Source organism: Portunus trituberculatus, chromosome 47, assembly GCF_017591435.1.
Source record: "Portunus trituberculatus isolate SZX2019 chromosome 47, ASM1759143v1, whole genome shotgun sequence".
Taxonomy (NCBI): Eukaryota; Metazoa; Arthropoda; class Malacostraca; order Decapoda; family Portunidae; genus Portunus; species Portunus trituberculatus.
In genome coordinates, this window is record NC_059301.1 from 33,881,674 (window position 1) to 33,896,619 (window position 14,946).

A 14,946-nucleotide genomic window follows, 5' to 3' on the forward strand; every position below is an offset into this window, starting at 1 on the left:
TTTATGCTTTCCATCTGGTTGATAGGCAAATTAAATATATTTGTTCAGGTTTTAGGCACATAATTCTCTGCAAGTTTATTCAAAACCTATGATTAATAAGTAGGATGGTGAGAACATACTCTCTTCTATGATGCAATCAGTAGTTCAAAAACTTATATTTGTCAGTTTCATCTTTTCCTACCATTTTATGCTGAAATCATTACAAACCTTTTGTTTACCTTTTATTTAATGGCTTAAATTTCATGTACTGCTGTCACAGTTACCCATTTAAAAACTGGTTTAATCAATTTTTGGATATGATTTTTTTTTTCTTCCCTTATTATGTTCACTCACTCGTGCATTTACTGGAGTTTTGTACCTTGTTGAGTTCCAAAATATATTTTCATATGAGCATGACTCAATTACTTTCCTCATTAACATGATTAAAGTACTTTTGAAAAAGCCTTTTCTAAACACATTGATAGATATGCGATTGAATGACAATAACAAGGTGTATGCTTCTGTTGCACGAATAACAGGATATCTTGGATTTTAAAGTCACTTAATAAAAGGATACATATTTATTACAAAAGGGTAAACTGAATGTGATGTACACTGGCTGTATACCAATTTTAGAGCTATTCACTGATAAAACAATCTTTTTGTCATATTATAGCACTGAATACACATTAAAAGCAATTCAGCTAATACTTTATATGTGGTGCAGACTCAACAAGCCAATGAGACACAGAAACAGCCACTGTGTTTTGTCTTTGCTAAAGTAACATTTTTAACAAGCTTTATAATAAATTATCTAAACATATCAACCACACATTAATTTAATAAACACTAACATTTAAGAAATGAAAATATATATATTTCATATCTTTTATATATATATATATATATATATATATATATATATATATATATATATATATATATATATATATATATATATATATATATATATCTCACTGGCTTGAAGATGCCTCACCAAGCAAATATCCTTTCTGAGCTGGTAAATAATTTCAAGCATCAAGTTCCTAGTAGACTTGGTTCAGTGATTGTACATACATACTAATCAATATAAAAAATCACACTTACAGTATTACACACTAAAGGTGTTGACTTGGGGGATAATTTCATCTCTTAATGTATGTCAGCAGCTGACAAGAGCTTGACTGGAGAATGGTCAGAGAATGCAGCTTCTTGATGAAAAATAATTTTCAAGTAGAAAATCTAACTACACATATACTGATTTTTGCTTGTCTTGGCAGATGAGTTGTAAGTTTTAGGAAGACACAGCTCTAGCAATGACTCATGGATGAGCTGTGGTTGTCAGTGCCAAATAACCTATAAATTAAGTCATAATTTGGCATTGGTCATGTTGCACTAAGTAATGCAGGGATAATGTGAAACAAAATTATGCAAATACAATAATAAGCAAATTTATAATTTCTTCTACTTGAACTAAAGGCAAATACTAAAATAAAGATTACATGAACTTATAAGTATATACTAGTGAATAGTCAATGGGATACCAATATAAATTTTGTTAGTTCAAAGCCACCATATTTCATGTGACCTTAAGAGTTGAGGCCAAAGCACTGTTGTATTTGTTGGCCCAATATACAATTTGATCACATAAGTAAATACATATGAATGAACATCCCAACATACAACTCCATTCCATAACTCTCCCAGTATTGGCTCAGTAAATATTAAAGAGGCTGAAGTTAAAGCAATAGAAATCAGCCTAAATACTAAAGCCACAATACCATTTACTATGCACACCAATATGAAATGGTTCCTCACTCTTACAATGAGGTTGCTGAAAGTACCATTAAACAATTGCTGCATGAAACAGACAGAATACATGTGGGATCCTTGTCAAGTGTTGTATGTTTCTGGACTTCAACCAAATTAAACATGAAGCCAGATAGATAGTTCTCCATGACTTCCTACTCCTCCCTCACAAAACAAAAGCTACCACTCCTCAACCTATCCCCTTCCTGGGTAATGAGAACACAGGAAAAATTAAGGGACAATATATTGATGAGATAATAAATTACAGTTGCTTCATTTATGTAAACTGATGTCCATAAAACTTATCTGCAAACTTGTTTAACTCAGGATATTATCATCTAAGTCACTACAAATAATACCATATATCCCTTTGGCTCATATTCTATAACAAGGTGAGCACTGATGGAGAAAGAACCGAGGCCTCATCACCATCTTTCTATTGTTACTGCTGGAAAGCAGCACAACAGAGGAAGGGGAGGGAAGGGGGAGCAAGTATAATTTCAAACCTCCATGTAGCGAGCTCTTGGGCAGACTGCATTGTGCCTTCCTTCTCATCCCTTACACACTGGGGGAAAAAAATAAACAAACAAATAATAATTAAATAAAATTGTTAATGACAACTAAATCTAATACAAACACGACCACTATTTAAACTAGCATAGTATGCATACTGATTTTTCTTAAGCTTTAAGCATTAATGCCTATTAATATGCTCAACTCTAATTATGGAGAGAGAGAGAGAGAGAGAGAGAGAGAGAGAGAGAGAGAGAGAGAGAGAGAGAGAGAGAGAGAGAGAGAGAGAGAGAGAGAGAGAGAGCAGGTTGGGGGAGGCAGAGGTGAGGCATGATATACACTGAATGAAATCTTGTACTTGAATCCCTAAAGGGCAGCTGGCATCTATAATTGATGCAATGTCAAGGGCAGGTAGCGTCTATAGTTGATATGCCTTTAGTGGGCTTAATTTCTAATTTCTGCACAATTTTTTTTTGTCCTGCAAACACCCTTTCCTTACAAAATTGTCTTCCTCTGAGCCTAACTATCCTATGAACCATATAATAATGGCAACAGTGGAAAATAATTCCTCTTCCTCCCATTCCTCAGATGAGGATTATTGGCCAGTGACTTCACACTTGATATGAGGGCAAACATGTTCCAAACAGCTTGTTATTAAAAATACTATTGAGATAGTTAGAAATTACTCTCTGTAGACTATTGTGGTGTTACCTGAGAAAAATAAAACATCCGGAAGACTGTTTCACTTGTGTATATCTTCTCAGCCATGACAATTACAATTTTGTTTTCTTGCATGCCATGTGATAGCCACCTGTTTCCTTTAGTGTGCCTACAAATTTATGAATTTTGGCATTCTCATCATGAGTTGATATATGATGAATCACAGGAGGAAGTGAAGGAAAAAGACAACTCCTCTCCTTGTAAGCTAAGATGGTGAGACAGAAAAGTAAAATACCTCCAATCAGGATAGCCCACTATCTGCAAGCATAATGTATAGAATAAATATGCAGTGAATCTCAAATATTACTGTATGGTCCAAATAACTCAAGATTGATAAGTAACCTATTAGCTGGCATGGTCTTTCCTGTTGTATCTTAGGAGCTGACAGATATTGTCTCAATGGTGGGAAAAGTGGACTAATCATATGTAGAGAGTATTAGGGAAATGTAGCTCACTGGTAAGGGTTACCATATATACCTACTCAATCATTTAGAGATCAAACCTTTAGGAAAGATTAAAGAAGAAACCTTTAGGAGAGATTTTGAAATTACAGGTGGGAAAAAATTATGCTTATTTGAATGATCACCATACTTCTTAAAATGGGGCAATGCATCTTTACATAAATAATCCCTGTCACAGTTAAGGGTCAAGTAATGCTTTCCCATTTCTGTTGCCCTATACTTGCAGCTTTCCTATAATCTCATTCCAATACTTCTATTGTAGCCATAAATAAACAAAAATGTGTACATCAACTCATTGGCACAGCTGGCAAACACCAATGAGTGCTTATTCAGTGGTTATGGTTGCATCAATGGATGACATGCACACAGCTATATGTGAAACCATTAACCAGTGTTTCACAACCATTAACCAGTGTTTCACATTAAAGTTAGTATTCCATCCAATCACTTCTTACTATAGTGTTTTCAATAAGCCATTTTTTTCTGCATATGAAATTGTTTCTGGGCATATAAACAACAATTAGAAAATCTATATTTTGTTTACTATAGTAGGTGACTATATTTTATTACTATGATAACTCAAAAGGTTATGTACGTGTCATGACGTCTTCAAACTTTTACTTTAGTTTCTGAAATTGCATGTTAAGGAATCAGTAGCTTATTAGATCTGTTGTATATTGATTTCATCCTCATGACAATTTCTGAATATCTTATCCCATCTTTTCAAATGACTTACTTATCAATTTTGCCAATTTGCTATGCATACATTTTTTTTCACTCCCTTTGAATCAAATGTTTAGTTACAGTCAACTCTTGATTAACAGGAGGGTTACTTTACTGGAGACACAGCATTATTCAAACACAATTTTCTCACAGAAAACAAAAGTAATGGGGGAGGGGTTATGTTCCTGGCCAAGGGGAAAGTCTGCCTATTTTGGGGTTTTTGTTATTCAAACCTTAAAAATACAATCAATACAAAACTAAGTCACAGAAACAATAAAAACACGTTCTCACCTGTGTATCTTTCTTATCCAGTAAATTAGGAAATTATTAATCCAACTCCATGTGATTTTTCGTATGAGTTTATATGCCAGGAACATTATCCTATATTCATATATTCAATGTGAGAGAGAGAGAGAGAGAGAGAGAGAGAGAGAGAGAGAGAGAGAGAGAGAGAGAGAGAGAGAGAGAGAGAGAGAGAGAGAGAGAGAGAGAGAGAGAGAAAAAAAATAATTTGGTGGTGGTTGATAGCAGTGTTTGTTTACCAACACATCAGCCATGCAGTCCAGACCACACTGCCTCACTGTTCCATCACAGGCAAGATGTCAAATTTTACAAAGAGAACCAGCCCTATTACAGCTGCAGAGCATGATTTATCAATAGACTTGGTGAGCCAGGAAAAGTGCTTCAAAACAAAAGTACAGATGGCCTTATAATGGCTTAACACGGGAGAAAACTGCCACCTTCAACTGTGTACGCAGGCTATAGGAAGGACATTCCACCAGCTTTCTACATAAATGGGTACTTATCAAGCTATACAGACATAAAACTAATCGCATGCTAAATAGAATTCTGATAAGAAAACTTGAGAGATGGAGATATGGTGATTGAAGCTGGCAGTGGTGATGATGTTGTTCCTCAGACCTGTTCATTCGCCAAAGCTTTGTTATTATTGACATGCTGTCAACAATTTTCATGGATTCCACCCTGGGTTTGGTTCCAATCACAATTTTTGTAAAGTAGACTATTTGAACAATAACCTATATATTTTTGTTTCTAAAGTCAATTAGTTCAAAAAAAAAAAAAAAAATAAAAAAAAATAAAAAAATAAATAAATAAATAAATAAAATAAAATAATAATAATAATAATAATAATAATAAATAAATAAATAAATAAAAATAATAAAAAATTTAGAAAATTTAAAATAAATAAATAAATAAATAAATAAAAAATAATATGTAATAACAGTAGGTATCTATGAGGTGATGTCTTGGTTCACTTTTGCAGCGAAGGTAAATCCTGCCTGATCATTGCCTTCCCAAGCTGCTGGAAGGCAGCATTCGCTCTTGAGAATACAGATTTCTCCCAGATGATATCCTTTGACTCATAAAAGTGGAAGATATTGTTTAAGAATATAGTTAAGTGTGTCTCAGTGCAGTTTTCCCCCAGAATCAGTGTGGGTGTGCGGGGAATCAGGGTGGGTGTGCGTGACGTCATCCAGTCAAGTTAACCCACATTAAATTGACCAAATCACATTATCTAATTGCATCTCCTTAAATATTATTACAATAAATCAAAACTGCATTATTCAAACTCACGTTAATTGAGTCGACTGTATTTAGTAAAATGTCTTGTGCTTTATTATCTGTGAATTTCATTCATTGTAACACAAGCAGAAAGTCAATTTTCTTAAGACAGAACTACAAGAAAATATATAATTTCACATAAATACAAAAAAAAGGTGCTGGGATGTACTGGTCTACTGGAAGCAAAAAGGGTTTGTCAAGTAAGTTAGTGAACCACTGCCTTAGACTATCCCTGGGAACACAATGTGCCTTATTAGCAGTAAGCAAATGATTGTACAGCTGTGACACAACAGATTGTTTCTCAATCTTCTATAGTGGGGGACTACATAATAATAATTGATAATAGTAATGATGATGATGATGATGAAAAGAAAATTAAACTATACACAGTCACAATAACCTTCAGTTTCTATGGTAATATTAAGACAAGCAGTCCTTCAGTATCATGGGGGATATATGGACTCCACACTAGTAAGAGCAATTATAAAAATAATAAACTATTTTGGATTATTCTTGCTTTACTTGTGTAATATATATGTATCTCATTACTTAAGTCTATACATTTTTGCATGTTTTATGGTTTTATTTTATCTTTATTTTATTTTATTATTATTATTTTTTTTTTTTTTGCAGGGGAAGGGAGGGGCACATGTATTGGAACATCACTATATTCCTAATTGAATCTTAAGTTCACTAAATGATTGTTTGTTCTACGATTGCATTTCCAGGAACATAAGCCAGTTGTACATAACAGAGGACCTATAGTTCAGTCATTGGTAATATTGCCTATGAGCTTTCAGTCTCTACCCTACACTCACCATGTCCAAACACAGTGAAAGTGAATGAAGAGTCCAATTCTAGGATCACTCCTTCCCAGCCACACACCTCAACATTATGCATATTATCCATTAACGCTTGACAACTTCCTACACATCTTAGTGAAAGTACATACAATAGGGCAGGAACTTGATATCTAGCACATGCAAGGACAGCTCAGGGTACCTGTTTTCACTGGTCAATATCCATATACAGTCAGCCAAACAGATGCATGGTAGGCAAGCACATTTTAGACACTAAACTGTTCTGTCATAACGCTGGTTATTCTATTTATTTATTTATTATTATTTTTCTTTTTTTACCTTTTTTTTTACACACAGCTATTTAAAAGGGAAACAACCACCCAGGTATAAAGAGAGATGTAAAGACTACACTGAATTGCCAAAATGCATGTTGCTTATCTCCCAATAACAAGAGCACACATACCTTTACAAAAGGGTACATTTATTCTTCTTCTTAATCCTGACTGAAAGCGCAGCCTTGGTAGCAGTTTCAAACACCTCCCGAACACCTTCCTTGGTTTTGGCTGAACACTCAAGATAGGCAAAGGCATTAATCTTTTCAGCCATGTTACGTCCCTCCTCAGGCCTAACTGGTTCTTGCTTCATCTTATGAAGTTCTTTAATGGTTGTAGCATCATTACGAAGGTCCTGTATAGAGAAAAAATAATATCAACAAAATAATTAATAAAATAAAACTGCTTACAAAACACTCCTAATTGCAATAACTCATTCTCAATACAAATTCTGCAAAAAATGAAAAATCCTATGTAACCATTGGTTTACTCAAAATGATACTTCAAAAGATAAACATTTACAAATACAGTGGAGACTCAATACTCAAAATTTTCAATACTTGAACGCAAAAGTTTGATTTAATACTCAAAAAAATACCTGATAGTCGAACGTCCACACACATGGTTGTAAATAAAGGCTCCCTGGAGTCCCCTTCCCCCCCACCACTTGTGAACTGTGCCGTCGCAGTCGTCAGAAAAACATTCTCCTGTGTTCTATCTGTAGTCTTTCATTTATAAACTTACATTAACACCAAAGGCTTATTAAAGTGGTGAAAATATCTGGTAATCAAACAGCCGCACATTTGGTTGTATACAAAGCTCTGTCATCTCCCTTCTCGTACCCACCACTATACCGTTCTGGTACCATATTACTGGTAATACCAGTATTACCGTAATAATGGTATTCTGAATGCTGGTGCGCATCCCTAGTGCTCCCACAGTCTTGAGATAAATAATAATAATCTGCTTTGTCGGTAGTTTTTCATTTAGAAACTTACGATGACACCAAAGAGGCTTAATAGTGATGAAAATAAGGAATCTGGTGAGAGTGCAAGTGTTAGTGAGCCACAGCACTCCATTAACCCTTTCAGTCCGGGGACATATATATATATACGTCATGGTGGCTACGCGTGCCAAGCCGGTGACGTATATATGCGTCCACAAGTCTTACCTCCAGTCCGGGGACGTAATATTGTCTTGCAGGCCATAAGCGTTTTAGATGAGTGTACCCAAGAAAACCAGCAGCCATTCGTTCTCTTAGATATGTATATTATCTAGGAAAATGAATATACAGTACCCTCCCGAGTTTAGCGCTTGCTTTCTTCTTAAGATATAGCGCCAAACTCGAGGATCGCTAAACTTGGGGTATTGAAAACAATGCAAAAACGCTTATTCATTCTGGCCCGGGACGAAGCTGATTTTTTTCCCTCCCCACTTTACTCCCTTATTTCAAAATACCGATAAATTGGTGGGTGTATTCAGTTTCAGTGAAGAATGCTCTTGTTAAGACGAAAAAAACTGGGATACACACTTTATTGAAAAGAACAAAAAGAGAAAAGAAATAATAAGAACTCTAACAGCACATAATCTCACTCTGGGGCATGGTCCGCTAGGGCAAAGCCTTCAAATTCGTTGCCCAAATCCACGGGGGCTACATTATCGTCGACCAGCAGCTCATCACCATCATCATCCTTCTCAGCAACAACAGCAGGTGGTGTGTCTTCTCGCTTGTCACGGTTACTGAAGTATCTTGTGATCAAGGCCTGTTGTCGTTTTTCATTCGTGCTTCGTACATCTGTTTGTATTCATTTAATCCCTTTTGAACTGCGTGGATGCATGTCACACGTCGGTCAGAATTTGAATCAAAATTGCAAATGGCCTCCTTTAATTTTTCTGTAATTGCAAATATTTCTGTTAATTGGTAAACAGTTAGCTCATCTTCCTTTTCCTTTTCTTTTTCTTCTTCCTCGTGCTCCTCTTCAAGCATGTCTTCCGCACTAGGTTCGGCGACTCTCTCTCCAATAAGATTTTCTATGTCAGCAGCACTGACAATGTCATACCCACTGATGGGTAATGTTTTGGCCAGCTGAAGCAGTGAGCCCATAGCGGCCGCTACACTCTGTCTCTCCTGTGTTGTGCTGAGCTCACGGGCACCGCTACTCGTTTCTGCCTCGATCCACAGGAAAACTCTCCTCCAACCGTGTTTCACTGTAGCAGCATTGACAAAGTTCCAACATTCCACCATTAAGTCCACAGCTTTCTTGATATCAAAATTATGAAAGAAATTCTGTGCTGTCATAATTTCCTTGGGTCTACCTGGTGCTGGCAACACTGTATGGGAGCTTGCCTCACCTGTCTGATGCATTGCTCGTGAGTTATGCAGGGCTCCAACCTGTGGTGCAGTGCTCAGTGGCATATAAGAACTATCAAGATGCTGGTGGAAGAGGGCTAAGGACGCGTGCACACGTGGTCAGCTCAGTCAGCCAACTGCAGGAGTCTTGGGGCAGCATATGTGACGCCGCCCGGAAGTAATCGCGACCAATACTTGTCAAAGCAGCGCCAAACTCGGGATGGTAAGAATTTAAGACTAAGCGCCAAACTCGAGGATCGCGAAACTCGGAAAGCGCTAAACTCGGGAGGGTACTGTATGTAACTATTATATCGCAGACAAGAATAAGTTTTCGCATGAAGGTTTATTTTTTCTCTGTTTCGTCAGCTGTAGCAGCCACAGCCACCAGCTTACAGACGGAGAGAGAGAGAGAGAGAGAGAGAGAGAGAGAGAGAGAGAGAGAGAGAGAGAGAGAGAGAGAGAGAGAGAGAGATCATGTCTGTCACCCCCACCCCCCACTATCTGGTGATAACTTCTCTCTCTCTCTCTCTCTCTCTCTCTCTCTCTCTCTCTCTCTCCATTCGTAGTTTTTGCAGTTTTTGCAGTGTGTGTGTGTGTGTGTGTGTGTGTGTGTGTGTGTGTGTGTGTGTGTGTGTGTGTGTGTGTGTGTGTGTGTGTGTGTGAGTGTGTGTGTGTGTGTGTGTGTGTGCGCGCGCACGTGCGCTGTCATGTTGAAACTTGCGTGTTTACCGCAAATGAGATGCTTCACTCTGATATAAGCCGCTTTAGGCTATCTGTAGACAGAAATACTATAAATGGCAATTTATGATTGCCATATATTGCGCTAATTTTTATAAGCTATATGGTCCATTCATCTTTCGTCATGGAGAGCAAGAGGGTGAAGGTGCCCTTATACCAGGTGTCGGAGATGGAGTACTTCATTCTAGTAAGTATATAATTCATTATATGAAAACAAATTATATATTGTACTGTATATATCATGAGGCTTTATTTTATTGAATGAAATCAAAATTTTATCTTTCTCTTTCCACAAGCCTGAGGATCCTGGTGGGGATCAAGTAGGAGTGGTGAGGGTCTGCCACCACCCTCTATGCCTGGAGCCACCACTCCCCACCACCCAATGCAAGACACCTCCTCTGCCCACCCTTGAGGATCCTGGTGGGGATGAAGTAGGGGTGGTGAGGGACTGCCACCACCCTCTATACCTGGAGCCACCATTCCCCACCACCCAATGCAAGACACCTCTGCCCACCCTCACCACCACCAGGCCACAGCCCTCCACCTCCAGCTTCACCGCACTCCCCTCCACCTCCACTATCACAGCACCACCACCCAAGAGATTCAGGGAGAAATCTCCCGAACTGTAATAATATATATATATATATATATATATATATATATATATATATATATATATATATATAAAGTAAAATTTTGTATTGTTTTCCTTTTTAGCATAGCAATGGGAAGTGTATTGTGACATACAAATATTTTTACACACCTTGATATATAGTATGCGATGAATATATTGAGTTTATGGCTAAAACATTGATTATTCAATAATGAAGCTTCAAATCTTGGCGCACGCAGGCCGCCCGGATGGAGCGCGGCGCGCGTTTTCTAACTTCCGGGGCAAATGGGTTAATAGATTCCCAGGAATCACACCAAGAAAAGTTACAAAAGACATTTTCGTGGATGGTGACTCATCCTCCGTCAACCTCTCTCCTCCTCCCCTCCTCTTCTAAGTTATCCATCACCAGCCTTCACTTACGGTATGTACAAATCAAAATTGTAAAAAAACATTGAAATTTTTATAAACTTGAGGTTTTGATAAGATTGGAACAAATTACCCGATTCATAGGTAGCAATAGTCAAACTTTTTAATACTCGAACAGCCATTTGGAACAAACTAAGTTCGAGTATTGAGTCTCCATTGTATAGAGTTACCTATCAACCAATGGTTGTAGAACAACACAATCTACTTGAAAGCATTACAAATATCAAACATTATTTCAATTATAAACCATTAAATTATTACCTTTTTGTTTCCCACTAATATAATTGGGACATTTGGACAGAAGTGTTTAACTTCTGGTGTCCATTTTTCTGGTATATTTTCTAAGGAATCTGGGGAGTCAATGGAGAAGCACATGAGTATAACATCAGTATCAGGATAGGAGAGTGGCCTCAGTCTGTCATAGTCCTCTTGACCTGCAGTATCCCATAGGGCCAGCTCCACCTGTCAACACAAAAATCAGAAATTACAAAAACTTCACTATTTATCTATCATTGGGTGAAAAAAGTAGCTGTCTATGACAAACCAGAAAATAAATGCGCCTTCAATAAAAATGTGATAAGTTATAAGAATGGCTATTGAAAATTATCAGATAAGCAGGGGATGTTTAGGATCTAAATGAGATTATCTGATAGTAAAATAATAAAAGATATTATGTGAAATTTTGGCATGTCAGAACCAACCAAAGTAAGCGTCGAAACAGACCACCAACCTTCCTTCCTTGGTCAATCACCACAAGAGGACATTCACTTGCAGCACTCACTATAGTTTTGTATTATTCCTATTTTTCTATCACTGATTTTTTTTTTTCCCTTTCTCCATCTAATTTTTAAAAAGAGGTTGAGCTTCATGTAGTGTGTGTGTGTATTTACCTATAGTGCGTCCACTCTATGAAGTCCATTCAGGGCAGGGCACATTCTGGAATTCCCATGAGTGCGACGTTGCCAGTTCAACTCACAATTATCAGATTAAGTACCACCCATCTGTTAATCTCTCTCTCTCTCTCTGTAATTATTATTATTATTATTTAGGTACTGTGGAAAGAAGTCAAAATGAATAATAATAAATAATACTCTGGCGCCCTAGTTTTTGGTCCATTTTCTCTCAACTTTCAGAAAACCCCTTTTGTGTGTGTGTAATTCACCACGGTCGCCTGCTGGTCACCCAGCCAGTCTTTCCCATTACAGAGCGAGCTCAGAGCTCATAGACTGATCTTCGGGTAGGACTGAGACCACATCACACACAACACACACCGGGAAAGCGAGGCCACAACCCCTCGAGTTACATCCTGTACCTATTTACAGCTAGGTGAACAGGGGCTACACATTAAGAGGCTTGCCCATTTGCCTCGCCGCGTCGGGACTCGAACCCGGCCCTCTCAATTGTGAGTTGAGCGTGCTAACCACTACACTACGCGGTGTGTGTGTGTGTGTGTGTTTATATATATATATATATATATATATATATATATATATATATATATATATATATATATATATATATATATATATATATATATATATATATATATATATATTGGCGGGAAACCTGCCAACCTGGCAACTCTGGCCTGGCCTGACTTAACCCAGCCGAGATGAAAGGGGACACCCCCACCACCACCACCAACGTGGCAACATGGGAAAAAAACGCTGCCACATGCCATAGAATTTATACAACACGTCGATATCATCATAAACATAGACACTCATTGTACTATGTAACTTCCTTTACTATACACGCAATACATAAAATATCACTTTCAAACACCACATGGATGATAAATAAGAGAGAGACGCATGTATATGAAGGTTGATTTGGCAGCATAGCTAATTGTAAACGACCATACCTACCCAACCCTGAACGGACTTCATAGAGTGGAAAGACTATAGTTGTATTTTATGAGAGAGAGAGAGAGAGAGAGAGAGAGAGAGAGAGAGAGAGAGAGAGAGAGAGAGAGAGAGAGAGAGAGATTAATATCATTAACATTGCAACGAGAGAGAGAGAGAGAGAGAGAGAGAGAGAGAGAGAGAGAGAGAGAGAGAGAGAGAGAGAGAGAGAGAGAGAGATTAATATCATTAACATTGCAACCAAATGGATATAGAATGCAAGTACTACAGTATGAAGTATCTGAATCATAAAGGTTACTAAATGAAGCAGCAGCGAGGGAATGAGTGAGGGTGGCAGGAAATGAGCTAGAGTGTATGCAGTGGTGAATGCACTCTGTACACATGCACACAACCTCTGTGGCATTACTATGCAGCCAAACTGTTTTACGGTCTTAAAAACCTTTGTCCCTGAGACAGCAGCGATTGTGAACATCCAAAACGTTTCAGTGTCATCTAACACTAACATCTAACACAAGCTCTAAAGAGCTTAAATGAGGGATGGACAGCAGAAGGAACGGCATGGTATTGTCAATTAATTAATCATCCCAAGGGATAGTACTATAGTGTAGCCTTAGTGAGAGGTCAGGCAAATGCCCTAATGAGGTCTTAGTCCTGTCATGATAATCTATCTGTCTTGAGTATTATCACAACCAGGAGCTAACATAACAAATGTTCTCAAAATATGAAAGTCTCGCTCACCCACAACTATATTTTTTCCCCTGCAAATTGAGACAAGAAACAGCCCAACTGGGTGGATACAACACAGATATCTGTCTGTCTTTTTTTTTTTTTAGAAAAGGGAGCTGGCAAAAATAAACTGAGTCCTAGTTCCCTAAAAGAATAATAAAGAATAACAGTTAGCCAAAAGTCTGAGACAAATATCTTGAAACTTCCCTCTTAGAAGAAGTCAAGTCATAGGAAAATGGAAATACAGAAGCAGGCAGGGAGTTCCAGAGTTTACCAGAGAAAGGTATGAATGATTGAGAGTACTGGTTAACTCTTGCATTAAAGAGTTAAACGGAATAGGGGTTAGAGGAAGAAGAAAGTCTTGTGCAGCAAAGCCACAGGAGAAAGGAAGGCATGCAGTTAGCATGAAAATAGTGATAAAAGATAGCAAGGGATGCAACATTCCAGCGGAGAGAAAGAGGCTGAAGACAGTCAGTCCGAGGAGGGTGTTGAGATGAAAAGCATTTGATTCTACCCTATCTAATACTGTTAGTGGAATTCCCCCTCCCAAACATGCAAAGAGTATTCCATACAAGGACAGATAAGGCCCTTGAACAGTTAACAGTTGGAGGGGCGCAAAAAACTGGTGGAGATGCCTCAAGTCTCACTGTGGCAATTGAAATGGAAGGTTATTGCATTCACATGTATGTACATATATATGTATGTGTATTTTGGTTTACTTTTGTTTGTAATTAAAATGTCAAGAATAAGCATATTAGGCAGGACTAAGGCTTTGGGCAGGATAACAAAGGTGTAGCGCCAGTGGTAGCATGATGTGAATTTGAGATATTATAAAAGACTGTAGGCCAGTTTTTCTTCAAGTATATCCTGCAAGAATTTGATTGAGAAAAAGACTCGGCAAATCTATTCCAATGCACACCTATTTTTACTGAATTTAGAGTTTATATATGACATGCTGGTTTTAATCCTTTTTTTGTGGTATGCAACAATTCAAAGCATTAAAAGTAATGCATGGAGTTTTTAAGCTTCAATAAAGAAAGATAAAAATATTACATAAACTAACTAATTAATTAATTAATCAAAATAATTTCAAGTCAGATTGGAGGTGGTTGTACAGGAAAATGTCTCAAATGAGTTAACCATGAAGGAAAGATGTGCCTAACAGCAGTCAAAGGGTTAAATAAGATCTGACAATGAAAACCTGTATTGTCATCAGCTATTTTCCTCGATTTATAGCTAAGCCATTCCTCTGAATATAGTTCAGTGAACTTTATAATGATAATCTTTATTTCTTTTAACAGCAGACA

General features: G+C 37.4%; 1 protein-coding gene across 5 annotated transcripts in view; it reads right to left on the reverse strand.

Moving 5' to 3' along the window:
- Positions 1–545: 545 nt before the first annotated feature.
- Positions 546–14,946, reverse strand: part of LOC123498118 (ras-like GTP-binding protein RHO) — a 54,473-nt gene continuing 40,072 nt past the window's right edge. For all 5 annotated transcript variants that reach the window (XM_045245277.1, XM_045245276.1, XM_045245280.1 and 2 more), the window contains 3 exons: positions 11,310–11,510; positions 7,053–7,276; positions 546–2,353 (listed from right to left, as the gene is read on the reverse strand). In XM_045245277.1, the coding sequence (XP_045101212.1) occupies positions 7,055–7,276; positions 11,310–11,510 (423 nt within the window). In that variant the 3' untranslated portion in view covers positions 546–2,353; positions 7,053–7,054. The remainder of the gene's footprint in view (positions 2,354–7,052; positions 7,277–11,309; positions 11,511–14,946) is intronic.